The 20,172-nt window shown below is 40.6% G+C and overlaps 2 protein-coding genes across 6 annotated transcripts; one reads left to right on the top strand and one right to left on the bottom strand.

Moving 5' to 3' along the window:
- Positions 1-6,204: 6,204 nt before the first annotated feature.
- Positions 6,205-14,831, bottom strand: LOC119489565 (dnaJ homolog subfamily C member 16-like). Of its 4 annotated transcripts, none has more exons than XM_037772190.1 (15): positions 14,580-14,831; positions 12,892-13,076; positions 12,746-12,812; positions 12,323-12,647; positions 12,037-12,221; positions 10,935-11,039; positions 10,668-10,826; positions 10,438-10,568; positions 10,105-10,288; positions 9,629-9,808; positions 9,462-9,538; positions 9,221-9,301; positions 8,945-9,034; positions 8,679-8,849; positions 6,205-8,553 (listed from the first exon to the last, which is right to left on the bottom strand). In XM_037772190.1, the coding sequence occupies exons 2-15, from the start codon at positions 13,062-13,064 to the stop codon at positions 8,106-8,108; spliced, it is 2,376 nt and encodes a 791-aa protein (XP_037628118.1). In that variant the 5' UTR covers positions 13,065-13,076; positions 14,580-14,831; the 3' UTR covers positions 6,205-8,105. The 4 variants fall into 4 exon arrangements, with proteins under 4 accessions (XP_037628118.1, XP_037628121.1, XP_037628120.1 ...); XM_037772193.1 differs by having other exon boundaries at positions 14,673-14,823; XM_037772192.1 differs by lacking the exon at positions 14,580-14,831 and adding an exon at positions 13,234-13,284.
- Positions 14,832-14,922: 91 nt separating this feature from the next.
- Positions 14,923-19,354, top strand: casp9 (caspase 9, apoptosis-related cysteine peptidase). Of its 2 annotated transcripts, XM_037772197.1 has the most exons (11): positions 14,923-15,075; positions 15,224-15,357; positions 16,498-16,708; positions 16,849-16,932; positions 17,017-17,078; positions 17,222-17,398; positions 17,482-17,571; positions 17,680-17,827; positions 18,440-18,631; positions 18,742-18,851; positions 18,961-19,354. In XM_037772197.1, exons 2-11 carry the CDS (start codon positions 15,226-15,228, stop codon positions 19,063-19,065), a joined length of 1,311 nt encoding a protein of 436 aa, XP_037628125.1. In that variant the 5' UTR covers positions 14,923-15,075; positions 15,224-15,225; the 3' UTR covers positions 19,066-19,354. The 2 variants fall into 2 exon arrangements, with proteins under 2 accessions (XP_037628125.1, XP_037628124.1); XM_037772196.1 differs by lacking the exon at positions 14,923-15,075 and having other exon boundaries at positions 15,082-15,357.
- Positions 19,355-20,172: the final 818 nt, after the last annotated feature.

The raw sequence follows: 20,172 nt of genomic DNA, 5'->3' as shown, positions 1-20,172 counted from the left end.
CAAACGTAACGTAAAAATTGATCCAAGTGGATTTTTAAAAAGGTTGGGGATTTTTTGTTTTTTTTCCGACCAATGTAGCTTGTAAAATGAGATATTATAACTGCCTCCTGTTTGTCATAGAATTCACAAATAAATGTTTGTTGGAATTTAGCATGGTTTGGTTTTCTCGTCATTTTGTACATATTGAACTTGGGTAAAATAGCCATTGCCCTCCTTCCCTCTCATTCCCTTTATTCCTGTCCTCTCCCATCTACCTGCCCTTATCCTGTTCATCCTGTTTATTTTTTATGAAAACAATGTTTAAGTGAGAACTCCTCTACTACACTGCACTACACTTAATGGTAATTTTTCAAACCATACTTGAATAGAAATTTGCTTTGTTAATTTGGGATCATCTTGACTTTCATTTTGACCTGGCCAGAATTGTTTATGCCAACATAAATGCGGTTCCACAGATGGAAATAAAAAGATCTCGACTGTGAAAGTGCTTATTATCTCGATGAATACAGGAGGGCTGAAGAAGAGTCATCCTAACCCATTAGGTGGAGTGGACAGATGGTGTTTTGTTGCGACAGTATTTTTGGAATAATCCACACAATATGAAAGCTAGAATTATAAAGTAATTAGACAGCAGTTTTCCCTGTAAAGCCGCCAAAAACTGCAGACTAAAAAAACTCTTGATTATCATTTTTTCTGTGAAGCTATACTCATTTTATCCTTTTGTTTGTCTTGAATCCCCCCATATGGCTCCAAGTGGCAATAAATCTGGTATGTTTTGCAAATCTGGGTTGGTAGGAGGAAAACAATAAAGAGAAATTTGACTGGGATGAGAAGGAGAGAAAGGGCAGAGAAAATGAAAAATGAGACAAGATAGCTGGAAGGAAGGGATAGAGACAAACAGACAGAACAAAAATCCTCAACACTGAGCGAAACGAGTGTGTTAAACCTCGGGCTGTGTCTGCTGTTTGCACAACAAAATACAAAGAAAAGTGAGAGAAGATGGTTGCTCAACTTGCTGCCAGCAGGATGGAATACTGAAAGAAAGAAAATGAATGGAAGAAGAGAAGAAAGCGTGATTCTCTGCAGGAAATTAACAAGTCTAGAGCCGTGCGAGCAGCTCCGTGAGGCTGTACTTTGAGCTAAATGCTGACATGCTCACATTAACAATGTTAAAAGGCTAATGTTTAGCGGTTATAATGTTTATGTCCACTATCTTCATTTAACATGTTAGTGTACCAACATTTTGCTAATTAGCTGCAATGGTGTGTAGGTGTGTTACAGGTCCCTGTGAGTGGATGAAACATGAGACAGGAAGTTCAGTTTGAGTAATGTTACCATGGTTACATTCCAAATCACATACTAGTTGATTGTGTACCATGCATACAATGTGCGCTTCAATTGCTGTGCGGCCTCAGACAACTCTGTTAATCGTGAAGACGTAAATCTACGAGAAAAAAGTCAGAATATTACGAGAATAAAGTTGTAATATTAAGAGAATAAAATCTTAATTTTACGAGAAAAAAAGTCTTAATTTTACCAGAAAAAAGACCTAATATTACGAGAATAAAGTCGTAATTTTACGAGAAAAAAGTCGTAATATTACAAGAATAAAGTTTTAATTTTATGGAAAAAAAGTCGGAATATTACGAGAATAAAGTCGTAATTTTACAAGAATAAAGTCGTAATTTTACGAGAAAAAAGTCGTAATATTACAAGAATAAAGTTTTAATTTTATGGAAAAAAAGTCGGAATATTACGAGAATAAAGTCGTAATTTTACGAGAAAAAAGTCGTAAATGCTTAAAAAAAATCATCTGCTGTTGCATAGTGTAAGTGCAGTTGGATTCTCTGAATACTGCGGTTGTCTTTTCCTAAATCCTTATGAATTCTCCTTTTCCTTGACCTCATGACGTTTTTCATCGAGGTCAAGAAAATGTGTTGCATGCTGCTTTCTTTGCCACTTTTCTCTTCTTCCTGGTCGATTTGCTCCCGCGCTCTCCTTCTACCTCAACATGTCCTAATTATAAGAGTACAAACAAGCTGGAGAAGGACGCCAGCAGCCCTGATGGACAGACAGGAAGTGACCTCACCATAGCAACCTTTGAAAACAAAAGAACCACTTCCTGTTTTGACTGAACTAACACATCAGAGAGAGGGAATGGTAGTGCTGGGTAGTTTGAGTATGCTGGTGACTCGTCTGTTTCTCAAGGTTAATTTGTTTTGGGGAATTGTGAAATTGTTAGGTTGATTATTTGTTTTATCCAAATTGATGAGTCTTTTGATTTGTAATGTTTTACTTTTTAAATTTCTATACTTGGACCTACATACATAAATGAGTATTATATTATTGGGTTTCATGCAGTGGGCAACCTCCGGGTATGAAAAGTGACGCCAATGCTGAAGTGCCTTAAACTTGCATTCTCTCTAACAGCCAGCAGGGGGCGACTCCTCTGGTTGCAAAAAGAAGTCTGATTGTATAGAAGTCTATGAGAAAATGACCCTACTTCTCACCTGATTTATTACCTCAGTAAACATTATAAACATGAGTTTATGGTCTCAATCACTAGTTTCAAGTCTTCTTCAATACAACATGATGTTCATTTAGTAAATTATGGTCCCATTTAGAGTCAAATAGACCTTAAAGCAGGGGATGCTTTTGGGCGTGGCTACCTTGTGATTGACAGGTCGCTACCACTGAGTTGTCTGTGTTTACGTCTTACAACTTTAACCCTTTCACAGCGTGTTTTCAGTTCACTGAAAACTTCTTATATACAGTCTATGGTTTCATGACATCCAAAATGCACAGTGCATCCTGCTTGTTTGGTTTGGTTACAGGCTCACTGGCTGATATCTATGGGTGGGCGTTTACTGCAAACTATCCAATGTATAGCTTTAAAATCAATTTGATCAATACAGCTATTGAAATGATTTTTTTTTGAGGGTTGTTAGCTGATCAAAGATCTTAAACAAATAAACCACATTTGTAGTGTCTATTAATCAAACTGAAAAAAACCCTACTTAATCAGGGCACATACATATTTCAGCGAGTATAGATTTACTTGTTTCTTGACTTACAGCTTCGGTTAATTCCATGGATTTTCTTCAGTAGGCAATTTGACTGAGCTCAAATCTCACGGCAGGAGTCAAACTAAGGTGTAGATTTAACTCCAGGGCTGTGATTCACTGTTAATTCAACCATCTCAGGGTGTGGGATTTACAGGAGGGGGAGATACTGAAGAACATTACGCCAACGCACCTCTAACTTTGTCTTAACTTTTACTTGTTTTTATCATTTCTAGACTTCTGCCTCAAAACCTAAGCTTTAAATCCCACAGTGAAATACTGAATGGATTTAACTAAAGTCTGGGAGCACAGCATGTCAGGCTAACTGCAGAGTCAGACTCAGGAGGCACTGAGGTTAAAGATATAGATCTGTGCATGTGTGTGTGTGCAGTCTAAACCTAGCTAAAATAGGTCAGTATTAGAGGAAGCTTGAGGAGGTATTATGTCAGAGCAGCCATTTAAGACCCAGCTGTATTCTTTTGCATGGTGGTGTAAGATAAGTAGAGCGAGGCAAAACACTAAGAGTAAGAAGTATCCATCATAGGAGTAAGCATGACCCTTTTTTTCTTTCATTTCGAAAAGATTTGAGTTGCTGTAATGAATATTTCCTGAATCTGTCTTACTCTCTTACCGTCAATAAATCCCATAAAAACATCAAAAACAACCAACCTAATAAGAATTGCCCGTGTCGCTAAAGCCTGATATATGTTGTTCCTATAGACTGTACATAAGAAGTGGACGTAGTCACCGTGACACCGTGGTTATAATTAACTTTCATGAACTGAAAACACACAAAGGGTTAAAGTTGTAAGAGGGACAACGCTGTGGTAGTGTCCTGTCAATCATAAGGTAGCCACGCCCTTAAAGCATACCCTGCTAACACACACACACACACACACACGCACACACACACAGGATACAGTCAATGAGGCTCCAGTAATTAAAGCTGAGTTCAAGGAGAGGAACTGAAGCTCTTCACTTGAGACTAAATGCAGAAAACACACACAGATACCGTCTCTCTCACACACTCACAGTTAAATGTGAGAGGAAGGGAGTGACTTTCCTTTCACAAAACACTCACTGCACATCGTCAAGTCGCTATTAACTTAAAATAAAAACACAAACACCCGACCTCATAACAAAAGACAGTTTAAAGTAACCATTGATTTTTGCAGCGACAAGAAAAACTATTGAAATATCAACTCATTTGCTTTTCCACTACTATTTGACCTTTCCTCACTCTGTCCCCGCTCCTTATTTCTCTATCAGATAAGTAAATTCACATGGGAGCCCTTCAAGGTTGTATTGACAGCATAGGTTCAATACAGAGGGGTCAGTGAGTGCAAAAAGCAAGAGAGAGGAAACCGACCGAGGCCAGTACAAAGCATGTCTATACAATAAGTCCCGCACCCTTAGTTACTGTCGCTACGCCGGTCAAAACTTCAATAATACAATAAATAAAGAAAATATGCAGTTAGTATGTTTCCATCCACCTGAGATGGAAACGTTAGTGTATCAATAAAAGCAAAATGCAACTTAAGAACACCAGAAACATCATATGAAGCACGGGACTTAGACATTCACTGAAGCTTCTGCTCCACTGAAGAGGCTAAAAATAACATCAAAACATCAGATATGTGTAGGACAATAAGCCAAACCTACTCCTGATGGTACGGTGCCCTCTTGTGGCGATACAACGTAGTAGAAGATATAGAAAACATTATGTGCTACAGTGGTTCCCAAACTGGGGGGGCAGAGTTATAAAAGGGAGGATGCAGCGAGACTAAATATCAATGATGCATGGTTCTGCACTGGCTTATTTTTTAGTTACAAAAGGGGGGCCTTGCAGAAAAAGGTGTGGGAACCACTGGGCTATAACACAATGATTACATTTTGGTGGTCAGAGGTCAAAGGTCAAGGTCACTGTGACCTCACAACCGTCCCATTCCCATTATATCTTCAGATTTTGCACAAATATCCTCTTGGACTCAAGGATGAACTGATTAGATTTTGGATGTCAAAGGTCAAGGTCACTGTGACCCCACAAAAACCCGTTTTTGGCCATAACTCAAGAATTCATATGCTAATTATTACAATTTCAACCAAAATGTCTAACAGGATCAAATGATGAAGTAATGACATTTTGGACAGACATGGATGTAAGCTGTGACTTGACTGGTTGGCGGAGGCATACAGTACATCCGCGAGGCGGTAATGCTAGTTGGTGGTGTATACATTATTCTTCTACGCTGAATGAAGATTGCACTTTGAGGCGTTTGGTAAAGTGGCTGGGAACAGAACTATTGCTAAAGTGGCAGTAGGCAGTATATTTTCAGCATCATTGGGCAAAAATTCCATAATAACCTTTCAGCATATTGTAATTCAAGTGTTCTGAGAGAAAACTAGACACCCGCACCTCCTCATGGCTCTGTTTTCAGGCTTTAGAAAATCTAGCCCAGCACGGGAGACTTTGATCAATCACAGGTCATTTCATTGAGAGAGCGCTCCTTTTGAATGACAACGGTGTCACAAAGTTTCGCATTTTACAGCTAAACCGTGCACTGCAAGATGATTCTGAAAACATTTGAGGCGAGAAATAGGCATTAACGTAACAGAATATTGATTCATATTTGATCAGCGCTGCCTAGTTTGACCGTTTGGTCGGAGTTCGCGAGTGATTGACAGCCGACTCTCAAAGACGGCAGCGTGAAAGCGGACCTCAGATCAGCTCTGACTGGTTGTTTCCTTCGGTCTGTGAAATCTTGCAGATGCTGTTAGGAGCACTGGAGGACACTGGAGGACACAGAGGCACCATGTTTTTTTTCAGGTTACCTTTTTCATATACTACTGTCACAATATAGCAACCATTTTATAAAAATAACTTTTTTTAATCATATTTGCTCCAATCTCGCCTACTTCAGCTTTAATGTTATTAGTAGCACTTGTGTTTTTCCTACTATGACAAGTCAAAATGTCGGATACACAGATGGTTACATGAAAATTTTGAAATGTACATATTACATTTTTTGTACTTGTCTTGATCTACTGTCTTCTCTGCTGTATAAATAGTAATATTTTTTGTTATTTTTAGTTAGCTAGGATCATGTTAATCTGGTAAGAAGAGAAAATTCTGCAAACATAATTAACAAACATAAAGCATTTTATTACAACCAACAAGAGGATAAATGCACTACAGAAGACCAACTGAAACATCTGACATTAGGAGACATCATTTTTTTTACACTAACTTGTAAAAGAAACTCTCAGTGGGAAACAAACAGAAACATAACTACAGCATTTTCATAAATCCATGTAAAACATTCACCTTATCTTTCAAGTTACATACTCTTTATAATAACATGATTATGTACAATATTTACATCACATTGTACCAACAAAGTTATATCAATGACGTTTTTACACTTAGTGTTGACAAAATAAATTAATAATAACCCAAGCAAGCGCACACTAAAGTCTGACTTTATGTCTACGTAATTCAAGATGACAAAATGATAATGTATCAGTCAATCGTGGCCATTTTGGGAAACATTCAGAAAATGAAATGGGAAGCCTGTTCATTATGTTTGCTACATGAAGCTACTGGCTAACGAGACCAAGGCTTTGTTGTTACAGCAGTGCGCTATATTGCACAAGCGAGTCGGCATTCAGGAGATCTATAAAGGAAAAGTAATTGGGCTGAGATGCATGAAAAGGCAAGACATTTAGTGTTGGAGACATGCACCTCTATTCACAGTATTCATCAACGAAGTCTAAAGTAGTCATCCTGCCTCCTTCAGTGTGTGAATATGACTGATGGTCATGGAGGCAGGAGAGTACAGGTGGCCACAGTGATATAGTTTTCTCTTCACAAGGTTGTAGCAGCAGCATTTCTCTGAATAAAATATGACTACCAGCAACAGTTGAAAACAGCATGCGATGAGTGTAAGAGGGGTGCGTTAAAGAACCGGTCCCACAGCAGTTGCACTGAAGCCAAGTTTGTAATATTGACCCAACTTTTAAAGGACCAGTGTGTAACATTTAGGGGGATCTATTGGCAGAAATGGAATATAATATTAGCAAGTATGTTTTCTTTAGTGTATAAACACCCGAGAATAAGAATCGTTGTGTTTTCGTTAGCTTAGAATGAGCCGTTTATATCTACATACGGAGCGGGTCCTCTTCACGGAGTCCACTATGTTTCTACAGTAGCCCAGAATGGACAAACAAAACTTGAGATAGGGCTATTCGCAGGTTGGCCACACACAGGAGTTTCAGTTGGTTGCAATCTGCAACCTCACCGCTATACGCCACCTAGGGGTGTAATGGACCGTAGTTGATCCGTACAGATCTATTGGTATGTTTATCACTGCAGACATGAGGCCATACTCCATTGTGGAAAACCAAGGATTTAAAAATATCTGATCTTTCTGAAAAAAGCTAGCTCAGGTCTGCTTTGCTTTCTTTTTTTTTGTTAACTTTTTTGATGATTTTGATGAATTTTCATTTATTTTTTTATTGTTCAAAGGAAGAACTATCATCATGCCTCATATTTAACTTTTATTTAACAGAATTGAGTATTATTGAGTAATTTAAGATTTGATTTAAACAATTGAGTATTCAATATTTTATTTATTTATGTTGTTGTTTTCATGCAAAACCATAGCCAAATGTTCCTTGCGTTCAGTGTAATTAATTTAGTGCAAGTAATTTTTATATTTTCCAATCCGTGACTCAAAACCGTGATACAATCCGAACCGTGAGTTTTGTGATCCGCTGCACGCCTAATGCCGCCAAAATCCTACACACTGCATCTTTAAGTAGTGTGTGTGTTTAAGTAGTAGTAGTAAGTTTTACACTCTGCTGCTCACGTTCCCACAGATTCACAAGCGTTTCAGGTGATTATACACTAATGAAAACATAGTTATGAATATTATATTCCATCTCTGCTAATACATCCCCCAAAATGTTCCGCACTGTTCCTTTAAAGACACCTGTAACTATCAAATATATCAAGTGCAAAAATAGGACAGAACGCGCCTCGATCTATTTACTGGGGGTGATTTTGTCTAGTCCTGGCCACGTGGGGATGTAGTAACGAGGCAAAGTGCCTTCCATGAGCCTTTCCATCCACAACCCCAGACGGTCCAGTTTGTGGTGGATCTGCAGGGTGGATAAGCTGCGGGACCGGTTGGATTTGCGCGGCGGGTGGTCGTCACGGGAACTGGATCTCGACCTCCCCCCTGAGGTGCCCCCTTCATCCTCAGATGACTTGCTGTCGACGTCTTCCCCAGTGTAGACGGGCTTAAACAGACAAAGGTACTTTTTGTGGCCGTTGAGTGCCAGAACGTAGCCGGTGTAGTCCATCTTGCGGTTTCCCCCGTCGTCCTCGTCCGCGTCGATATGCATGGCGTCCTGGGCATATTCCAGCAGCGTGTTCATCCACTCGCCGTGCTTGTCGATATTCAGGAAGGAGAAATGCAGTGTCAGGCTCCTAGGAGAGTGTTGAAAGAATGAATGTGATGATCTATAAACAGGATTGTTTTATACGCAACAATAACGTAACATATAATGGACTTTATTCGTTCCACACGAGGAAAAGTGAAATGTTTAATTTACCCTGTGAAGGAGTAGACCTCTTTGGCAAACTTGCTAAGGAGGATGTTCTTGGAGGCGTCAGTGAGCACTAGCACTATGTTCATGTGTCCTGGCCTCAGCTTCACCAGATTGCTTATGTAAGTGATATCCGTCAGCTCCGTCACTTCTACAAAATTCTTCTTCGGAGGCCGACTAAAATCAACGGCAAAAGTGAAAAGCTTAAAAACATGATGATAAATCCTGCACTTTATAAAGCCTTAATATGGAAATTATGAATATATTCTTGCCTTGAAGCACTACCAGTCCCTGGTGACCCATTTTCTGCTTTTGTTCCATCTTTAGCCTTCGGTTTAGTCTGCTTATCTTCACTTGAGTCACTGAAAACACACGGAAAAATGTTTTTTCCTAAAGGGGATGCGCAGGCGTAGAAGAGTAAAGATGAAAAGCATTATTACTTTCTTTTCTCTGGCTTGTCTTTAAGCTTTTAGGGATCAGGAAAGGCTGATGTTGCTATAGTTACAGTTTTGGTGGTCTAGATGTACTGAATGGTTAGAGCGACCGACCTGAAGGCCTGGATGACCACGGTTCCAAACAAGATGAACAAGGCGGAGAAGATGAGGGACAGAAGAGGCATCATCTCGCGCCTGCAAATAGTCACAGATGTCTCAGTGCAACTAGACGCACTGTATTCACATCTCAAGAGCTAACGGGTGGGAAGTAAGCTTGTTTGCAAAATTATATATTGTTACATATAAATGGAATTGCTTAAGAGTATCTAAAATGAAACTAAAGATTTCAACCTACCAGTTGTTGTGCAGAATGTCATCGATGACTTCAGCGAGGTAATCGTAAGATGCATAGATCCATCGGATTACAAACATCTACAGAGTGAGATTAGTACATTTAGTAACAGAACTGGTGGTTTGACACGCATTGTTCAAACCCACTATTTTTACTCAAAGAGAACGCACGGAGGCAAACTCGTTGTTGAGCTCGGGCAGCATGGCGTCATGGACTAGGATGGACGGGTCCTTCTGTAGTCGGTCCAGCTCCTCCAGAAGACGCTGTTTGTCTTCCTCGCTGCCGTTCCAGGCGGTCACCGGCTTGTACAAGGCCTTCCCTGCAGCATTACGCCTCTCCAGGATCACCACCTGAGTTTAAAAAAGCACTCAGTTCGTTATATGTATAGAAAAGTAACAAATTGAGATATTTGTATATACAGTATTTATGTTTGTTACATATTTCCACGCTGTTTTGGCAGTAAGCAATAACCCTTGATATTATTATTTTGTCTCAGATCCTTGCAGTAATACATTATTCACCTGATTATTAGTAGTTTCATTCATTCCATGTCCTTAAGCGATACCAATTCTCAAATCCCCATGTGCATATATTGTGGATGAACAATGGAACTGGCAGCTGCAGTGTTGGAGATATGTGAGTGTACCTGTGCTGGCGACTGTGCACTGTCCTTGTTCTGCATGAGGATGTCACAAAGAGGCTGCTGTAGCCGTTGGTACACATACGCAAACCTCACGACTTCCTTGGTATTGGTAGAGGCAAATGAGAGAAACGCCTGGTTCCCAAAAGAAAAGGTCTCTTCATCACCTGTGATCAGCAGGACGCAGTATCTGAGGGGAGGAAAGACACAACAGTAACTTTAGTAAACGCTAACTACATATCTTAAAATACCTCAAATGAAATGAGTAAATTACAACAAAAATGAATTCAGTCTCTGATTTATCATGTTTTTAAAAAAGAAAATATTAGGCTGTCTTACTTTCTGCGTCGATGGAACTGTTTGACAGGACAGAGCTCATCAAAGAGCTTCTGATTGACCAGCCGTGGCACGAGGAGGAATCTGTTGTTTGACATGAACTCATCGATAATTTGCTTTTTCATTCCTTTGGCCTGCAGAGAACAAACGAAACCATATAGAAAAAAAAGAGTGAGCTAACATTTCAGTGTATAGATAACCGTGAATAATAGCTCCCTGCTGCTGTGATTTACCTGAATAATGTCAGCGGGCTTGTCAGTGTTCTCTTTGAAGACCAACATGGTCGGAGCGTACGTGTTAATATTGAAATCTTTCTGCAGATTAGCGGTCTCTGAAAGGCCCTGGTCCACATAGCCAAACTGCAAGTAGTCCTTATAAGCAAAAGCTGTCAGCTATGGAGATGCAGAGATAAAGGATTGACATGTTTTGTGTTAGTTATGTGATTACTGTCATTGGAACCTGAGATATATGTAAAAAAAACCTGCAAGGTGAGAGCCTACTTTGTAAAGCAGAGGAACTACAGGCACTTGGTCGAACAGAAGCACATGGGGCTTGTTGAGCTCATGCCAGCTGCTCAGGAACTGCGGGTCATTCTTGTCGGTGACCTTGAGGTATAGAAAATACAAAATGTTTAATTCATTTTGAATTGTATATGTACTGTAGGGCTGTCCACGAATATTCTAAATTTTAATATGTATTTGAATAGTAAAAAAAAAGCCAGGTATTTGAATATGGAAATGAATATTCGATTGTGGAAAAAAAAAGCAGCACTACCGCGGCTGGCAGTGAATGCACCACATGACAGAGTCACACGTCACTTTCATTAACTGAAAAATTAAATGTAACATTAGGTCAAGTTGAAAGAGAAATATTTCAGCAACAACCGTAATGATGGAGAGAGAACTCGGCCGCAGAGAGAGCGACGCCGTGTCCTAACAACAAGCGTTACGTTACCTCATGTAAACAAACCACTTACCTGTCAGCTGTAGGCTCCAGATCACACTGGAGACGTAACCACTCAAAAGATGAGTGAGTAGTGCTTGCTATCCTTCGTTGTTTGTACTTGTTAAACAGAAAACTCATGTTTTATATTGTGATATTTACTGGAAATTACATACAATATAGCCAAAAGCAGGTAGGAAACTTTCAGGCGATATCCTGGTGATCTCCCTCCAGCCAGCAGTCACCTTATTTAGGTTTTTGTAGTGAAATGAGGAGGATCATTATAGATAACTCCTCATACTTCATCTTCATGAATCAGCCGTTCCTCGTCCGTTCTTTCAAACCGAGCGACAGGAATAAATAGAAACAGGGCATCCGACAAAAGTTCAGCTAAAAAAAAAAAAACACACTGCACAGTGCTGCGTCCTTCACGGCCAGTTAGGACACGGTGTCATGGACATACTCTAATGCGCAAAAATATTCTACATTCAAATAGTTTAAAGCTATGTGTTTTTTTAGATTGATTGTTCAAACATCATTTTTGGCCAAATTTGACAGCCCTAATATACAGTACTGTTTATCCTTTACAAATCTGTTCACCTACATTTTACATATAAATCCATATTTTAGTCCTCCTCCCTGTAATGCACAGATACTTACCCACTCCACTAGTCTCTGAGGAAGAAGGTCTTCTACAAACTGTCTCAGGTGCTCCTTTGCTACAGCGTAATGGAAAAACGTCACTTTGCCATTTATGACTCCAAGTATTGACGGGGTGCGATGAGCGCCGAGGTGATTGGCTAACCGTCTCTCATAGCCAACATCTACCACACCTATCCCGACACCTGCAAAGACATACACAAACACCTTCAAACTCGGCGTATACAATTTCATAGACGACAGGGCTGCTGGATAATTCTGGATGACTTAGAGGTTAATTCCAAACCTAGAGTCTCCATCTCCTGCACCACCTCTTTCCACACGGGCTCGATGTGGATGCAGCTGAAGCACCAGTCAGAGGTGATCTTTATCAGGTATGGTCTCTTGTAGCTGTCGGGCACCACGTCATTGACGTACTGGTTAAAGTGCAACGTGTACTTGCTGTCAGCAAAGTCCCTGTGGTTCTTGCTGTTGAAGGGAAAGTTGAAGAAGGACTCGTCGAAGTAAAAGCTGTCGTGGCGCTGACCGTAGCGAGCGCCGCCGTATGGCTGGGTGTCATCAGTTTGCCCGTAACGGTCATAGTTGGCTCGTTTGTCTTCACTGGACAGGATCTAGATTTGGGATAGAACAAATGTCAATATGGCAGACCTCTTCCTCTCATGCATATGTTTGTTACTGGCACAATATATTGATGGGAAAAATAACTAACCTCGTAAGATTTGGTAATCTTGATAAACATGTCCTCAGCACCTGGATTTTTGTTTTTGTCAGGATGCCTTGAGAAGAAGATGCTTATTAGTTAAGAATTGAATGAGGTTCATAAAAACAGGTCAGCGTCATGTGAAACATATTTACCATTCTTTTGCGAGACGCTTGTAGACCTTCTTGATCTCAGCCTGGCTTGCACTCCTGGTTACGCCCAAGATCTTGTATGGGTCCATCTCAGGCCCAGCAGGGGTTGCTCCTGTCAGCAGCACTGAGAGGACAACCACTACAGCCAGTGGCACGGTCATCTTTGACCCTGCCATCACCACAGTAACCTTTAATAGATCACAAGACGCATCAGCATCAAGTTAAAGAGCCAATATTGCGGTCATTTTCAGGTTCATACTTGTATTTTATGTTTCTACTAGAACATGTTTACATGCTGTAATGTAATTTTCCTCATACTGTCTGCCTGAATATACCTGTATTTACCTTCTGTCTGAAACGCTCTGTTTTAGTGCATTTCAACGGAGCTGCAACGGAATTGCGTTGCTAGGCAACAGCTTGGGTCCAGGTGTACTTCCTGTCAGCTGATGTCATTCATACACTGCAATAGGAAATAAACTGGGACACACATTTTGAATGTTTGGTTGTGTCCGAAATTCCATACTAACATACTATTTATACGCTAAAACAGTATGTGAAACCTTAGTATGGAACCAATGGTACTCTAATTGCATACTATTTCCGGTGAAATATTACAGTATGCAACGCTGGACACTACGGCGGCATAAATATCCCACATTGCAATGCGGTAGTGACGACAACGTTCATAACAGACGTTGACGGACAGCTCTGTAACATCAATAAGGCTTCAATTTAAGTGTAAGAATAAGATTTCATTTTGCTAGACGTGATATATAATTAAAATTAAATCAGTCTTTGATTCTCGCAAACCGTTGCTTTGCTCACATGAGGTTGGCATGGGTTACCATGGTTACGAGTCTCCAACCGGCAAGGACGCTCTCAGGGAGTGACGACGTTAATTACTGTTTAGTGCGTCCGAAAAGATACATACTACCGTTTAACACAAAAGTATGTTGAACGATAGTACACATATTGAGTATGTAGTGCATAGCATGTGATTTCGGAAGAAGCCGTACACTTCAACAGGAAATAAACTGGGACATTTTGAATTTCTGTGTTTAAAGGGACTGTTTTTAACTTCTTACACGTATAAATCACCCGGGTCGGTGTCCCATGCACGCTCGCGTGTGGCTACGCTGTTCAGACAAGACTCCAACACAAACTACACGGACGCACCAAAAACCGCATGTCTATGTAGAGCGAGCACAAGCGCGAGCCCGACGCTGAGTTTCTTTAACTTAACGGCCACAGGTGTCGCTGTTAACAAGCATTTCTGAATCTCACAAAACAGTCCCTTTAAACCTGCTTTTTAATCTAAAAAAGACATGGAAACCTCACTTTTTTTTTTTACAACATGGGACCTTTAAGTGGATTAATTCTGAGGATGTTCAGAGCTGAAATCATGACACAGCCTTTAGCTGACGTCAGCATATTATGATGATAAAAAACGATGAAGATAGCTAAATGAAAATGGTATTATAGCATGCAAACTACAGCTAGCATATGTCAGCTTACTAACTAATACAGCAAAGAGACATTGCAATAGAGCAATCCTGCAGACATGTCTCACTGGGCTGTCACATTAACATTAAAGATAAAAAAGAGGATAAAACGTTTTTCTCATTGGATTTAACGTTAGTTGTGTTGCTACAGAGGCTAGCAATCTCAAACAGCACCAGCTCTACATTCACCTCAAGCAGCAGCAGCAGTCAACCGGTGCAACACCACATATCTGATGAAGGTTTCTGATGCTCTTCTTCAGCTGTTGTTGGTTTCACACCTACATTGATGTGCAAAGATGCTCAGGGTGTGTTCGGCAGCATCCAGCAGCTCCTCCAGGGGCGAAGCTCACAACCTGCTGGAGGAGAAGAGGAGGAGGAGGAGGAGGAGGAGAAGAGGATGAGGAGGAGGTTCCACAGTGTCGAAATTCATTTTGGGAGATTGAGTATTTAGTGACACCCTTTTCAATGTTTGTGTGTGCTCGGTTTATTGCTCGTCGCACCGCGGGGTTTTTGGTAGTGTGAGCGTGTTGTGGTACGCTGGCCGTGTGGCGGCGCCGCGCGGTAAACAAAATCAAGCGCACCCTGTTTTTTTTTCAGTTGACCAATCACAGACGGCGAATGATGTAAACACGGAAGTGGCTAACGCAACAAACACAAGAAACGAGAAGGTGATATATTTATACAGGTACAAGGTTTACTTTCTCTTTCACAAACGAGTAGGGAACATTGCAGCACATTTTAGGACAGTTTTAACACAAAATACAGCTTTTATGACACTCCTCTGTCACTGTGGTCGTTATTATTATTGATTGATTGGATGTTATTGATTGGAGTTATGGAGAAAAGCCACAAGCAGATTCTTCAACGCAACAGGACCAATCTGGTGACAGACCTGGACCCAGAAAACCTCTATGATGGTCTGTTGGAGAAAGGAGTTTTTACCCAGGACATGATTGATGAGATAAAGGTAAGACAGCTGTGTCGATCAGGGCTTAACAGTTCAGGTTAATTCTTTGTGTGTGTTGCATTACCTTGTCAAATGGCTAGGAACAGTTAATAGAAATATGTGTAGCTAGTTAATGATGATGTAGTTTGTTGTAAATAAGGTGGGTTCCCTGCTGCATAGGGCATCAATTGTTGTATTTTGTTGTTTTAAAGCTGCAGTAGGCAGAATGTTTTTGGCATCATTGGGCAAAAAAATCCATAATAACCTTTCAGCATATTGTAATTCAAGTGTTCTGAGAGAAGACTTCTGCACCTCCTCATGGCTCTGTTTTCAGGCTTTAGAAAATATAGCCCGTGACGGGAGACTTTGGCCAATCACAGGTCATTTCAGAGAGAGAGAGAGAGAGAGCGAAGGAAAACAACCAATCAGAGCCGAGCTGGAGCCTTTCCATCTCTGAGCAGCTGTCAATCACTCGCGAACTCGGATCCATCGCTGATCAAATATGAATTAATATATAATATGATATAATGTAATATATAATATGAGAAAGTGTGCTCCGGCTGGTGGGCGGTGCTTGGTATTTCCTCAACTGATCTCAACATGGCTGCCGGGTCACACATTTTCTAATTTTACAGCTAAACAGTACACTACAAGATGTTTCTGAAAACATTTGAGGCGAGAAATAGGTATTACAGTACCAGAATATTGATTCATAGTTGATCAGCGCTGCCTAGTTTGACCGTTCGATCCGAGTTCGCGAGTGATTGACAGCTGCTCATGGACAGCAGACTCCAGCTCGGCTCTGATTGGTTGTTTTCCTCCGGTCTGTGAAATCTCGCAGATGCCATTAGGAGCACCGGAGGACACAGAGTAACATGATTTTTTTCAGATTACCTGTCTCATGCACTACTGTCAGGATATAGTGACCGTTTTATAAATATAACTTTTTTTAATCATATTTGCTCCATTTCTATTTACTGTAGCTTTAATGTTATTTTGTGTGCTGTACAATGTATTGTGGGTTTTAAGTGTTTAACTTGCATAAATGTTGTTTGTTTCTGTTTGTATCTAGTAAAGTGATATATAGAATAGCCCCCAACTGGGCTAAAAGAGATCCTAAAAAAAATCAAAAAACACTTCTGTTACTGTTTCTCCTGTCAGAGCTCTGGGACCAGACGTAACCAGGCCAGGAAGTTAGTCCAGGACTTGGAGACCCGTGGGAGTCGGGCCTTTCCATTATTTCTGGAGTGCCTTCGGGAGACAGGACAGCACAGTTTGGCAGAGCTTCTCCAGAATGGAGCTCCAGCAGTTCAGCTACAGCCTGCAACACCCACTGAGGTTGTCCCCCTTGTTGTCCAGCCTCTCCCGATTCGTAAGTGTGAGACATTAATGAGTGTACTGTCTTTAAAAAATAGTCTTTGTGGGCAAATTATTACAATAATTTGTAACCCTCTGGTCTTGTAATATCAACACTTTGGTGGCTCATATATGTGCGCTTTCTTTCTTTAATAGGCTCTCCTATGGATGTTGATAAGCAAAGAATAGACATTGTCCCTGTCTATCCAATACGGAGGCCCAGTCCTACTCCAAGTCCATGTAAGTAACGCAATTAATATACATGCTGGTAACAGTCTGGTAAGTTTCTTGATGCTTTAACACATATTGATGCTCATGTCACAGCACCTGAAAGGGAGTACATAAAACCAGTGCAACAAGGCAGAATTCGACGGGATAGTATTCAGGTAAGCATCATTTATTTATCATGCACTTAACAACCGACAGAAAGACAAAAGTTGTTGTAGAAGCAAGCTTTGCTAAATCTCAGATAATGTATTTACATCATGCCTCTTTCTCCACTTCCTTTTTCTGTGTATGTGTGTGTCAGAGCTATAAAATGGATGCCAGCCCATGTGGACATTGCCTCATCATAAACAACGTAGACTTTAAACCAGAGAGCCAGCTGAGTAATCGCAAAGGGTCCAACATAGATTCTGACAAGCTGGAGAGGAGATTCAAGGCACTCAACTTTATTGTGAACGTTAAGACAAACCTGAAACAAAAGGTAAGAGTAATTTCTTCTGCTCCCGTGTCATGTAAAACTTTAAGCTCATGGTTGTAAAGCTAACACTCATCTCTGCATTTCAGCAAATCAGACATGAACTGTCGGCTTTATCTAAGACAGACCACTCACAATATGACTGCTGTGTGGTTATCATGCTGTCCCATGGGACTGAGGTGAGCCATGTCCTGTTTTTGTGTTTCCTCAGAAAACATTTTTCTCTCCGACCTTCTCAATTTCAGATCCAGGTGACTTGTAATGTGTGCTTGTATTTATGTTTGTAGGTGAGTCACAGCCGCTTCCCTGGTTCCGTGTATGGTGTGGACGGACAGGATGTCCCAGTTCAGAACATCACAAACTACCTCAATGGCCAGCATTGTCCATCTTTACAGGGAAAACCCAAACTTTTCTTCATACAGGCCTGCGGAGGAGGTAGCTAACATTAAGCATACTATCGAACAACTTAAAGGGATAGTTTGGGTGTTTTGAAGTGGGGTTGTATGAAGTACTTATCTATAGTCAGTGTATTACCAACAGTAGATGATGGTCGGCACGCTCCCAGTTTGGAGAAGCAGACAGACGAAAGCAAAGCGATATACTGCTGTGGACGGGGCCGACAGCAAAACATTTTAGCCACCTAAAAGAAAGGCCCACCTAAAGAAATCAATATTAGTTTATGTGTACGCCATATTTTCGCTGGTTCACCTTGCCGTCAGACAGCCTTCTTCCGGAAGGGAACTGAAACCGTTGTATCCATCTATGCTCTCGCCAAAGCCACCAGACTCCATTGAAGAAACCTGCAATTGAAGAACACAGCAGTTGCTGGTCTACTGCTGCCTTGATCGGTTCGTTTTTTCATATCTATTGTGAGACTTTGTGCCGACCGTTATCTGCTGTAGGTAATACACTGACTATGGATAAGTACCTCATAGAACCCCACTTCAAAACACCCAAGCTATCCCTTTCAAGTAACAGAGCATGTAAAAAATCCATAATGATAGTAGTAATAATAATAATTGTGTCACATTTGTTTTTGTCCTTAAGGTCAAAAAGACACAGGCTTTGAGGTGTCCCCTGATGATGATGTTAAACCGTCCATCGGTGGAGCAGATGATCAGACGGACGCCATTCCGATGTCATCCAGCAGCGACTCTCTGAGCACGTCCGACGAACCGGACGCCAGAGCCACGCTGCCCACCCCGAGTGACATTCTGGTGTCCTACTCTACTTTTCCTGGTGTGTTTTTGTCTCAGTGTGTGTGTGTGTGTTGCATTCATACATCTGTTTATCTTGATGCACTTGACTTGTTATGTATGTCTTAATAATACCTGATGTGACAAACACAGGTTACGTTTCTTGGAGAGACACCCAGGCAGGCTCCTGGTACGTGGAGACGCTAGACCGTATCCTTGAGGAAAATGCCGCTACCGATGACTTGATCACAATGTTGACGATGGTGAGCTTCTCTTATTATACCAGCAAAATGAATTTACTTTTGATCCCCTTGACCATTTAGAGCTTTTTAATTTAAACATGATCTGATTATTGTTTGTGCTTATTTCCAGGTTAACAATGAAGTCTCTCAAAACTCTGCAAAAGGTCTCTACAAGCAAATGCCTGGTTCCTTTAACTTCCTCCGCAAATCGTTCCACTTTCAAACCCAAGCATAGCGGCAAAGTTCGGCTTCACACTTCTCAGTTTCACTTTCAGGGAATGTTGGTCTTTTTCAATGCCATAACGCTTGAAGGTAATTTCTTGCGATTGTATGAATTTGAATTTGCTAAATAGTGGTTGTACTTTTACAGACAAAATCATGTTATACTGTACGTTTCTACTGTTTGTCATGTCTTGTTGGGTTTTTAAATCGTTGGCTTTGGGTGTAGGTGTCATCTTGGAAAGAAAATATTTCCGTACTGTGAAAATATGGTTCTGGTTATTTTTTTTTTTAAATATTCTTGTTGTCTTATCGACAATTTTCAATCAAAAAATCGAAAATCAATCAATTTTCAAGAGCAGACAATCAACATAATGTTCCATTTGTAATATTTAAATTGATATAAAAGACTTTGCTGACTCTTATTTCAAGTCTCTTTGATATACAGATTTTTATGCTTCTGTGCCGGGCGACCGCCACGGCCGAAGGTATTATGTTTTCAGGTTGTCCGTCCGTCTGCATCATTCTCGTGAACGTGATATCTCAGGAATGCCTGGAGGGAATTTCTTCAAATCTGGCACAAGCTTCTCAAGGATGAACGGACTGATCAATGGTCAATTCATATGCTAATTATGACCCTTTATGACCCTTTAACTCACGTCTAACAGGATAAAATGATGAAGTAATAACATTTTGGACGGTCATGGATGTAAACGGCAACTTGACTTTACATCCATGCCTCCATCCATCCAACTTTACTTTGAGAAAATGAGGCTGGAGGCAAAGAAATTACTTTTTTCATTGACTAGATATGAGTCACATATGAGAGTTAAATGTGTCCTCCCATTTCTTCCAGCATAAATAAATATTAGAGCTGTCAAAGTTAATACGATAACGCGTTAACGCAAATTCGTTTTAATGCCACTGATTTCTTTAAGGCATTAACGCAACATGCGATTTTTAGGCTGTAGCGGGCTCAGTTTTAAAGCTAGAGTGAAGATACTAGCCTGACCATTTTCAAAGGGGTCCCTTGATCTCTGACCTCAAGATATGTGAATGAAAATGGGTTCTATGAGTACCCACGAGTCTCCCATTTACCGACATGCCCACTTTATGATAATCA

The sequence above is a fragment of the Sebastes umbrosus genome, chromosome 6 (genome assembly GCF_015220745.1).
Source record: "Sebastes umbrosus isolate fSebUmb1 chromosome 6, fSebUmb1.pri, whole genome shotgun sequence".
NCBI lineage: Eukaryota > Metazoa > Chordata > Actinopteri > Perciformes > Sebastidae > Sebastes > Sebastes umbrosus.
Note: the sequence above shows the minus strand (reverse complement) of the source record. Positions and strands in the feature narration are given on the sequence as shown.

Bases quoted from the DNA above. Each gene is read 5' to 3' on its own strand.
- LOC119489565 (XM_037772190.1), bottom strand. From the start codon at position 13,064: ATGGCAGGGTCAAAGATGACCGTGCCACTGGCTGTAGTGGTTGTCCTC. The intron at 9,809-10,104 runs GTACACTCACAT...TTTTAAACTCAG, and splicing joins GTGCACAGTCGCCAGCACAG to GTGGTGATCCTGGAGAGGCG. The intron at 8,554-8,678 runs GTAAATTAAACA...ACACTCTCCTAG, and splicing joins GAGGTCTACTCCTTCACAGG to GAGCCTGACACTGCATTTCT.
- casp9 (XM_037772196.1), top strand. From the start codon at position 15,208: ATGTTATTGATTGGAGTTATGGAGAAAAGCCACAAGCAGATTCTTCAA. The intron at 16,933-17,016 runs GTAAGTAACGCA...CTCATGTCACAG, and splicing joins CAGTCCTACTCCAAGTCCAT to CACCTGAAAGGGAGTACATA. The intron at 17,079-17,221 runs GTAAGCATCATT...TGTGTGTGTCAG, and splicing joins TTCGACGGGATAGTATTCAG to AGCTATAAAATGGATGCCAG.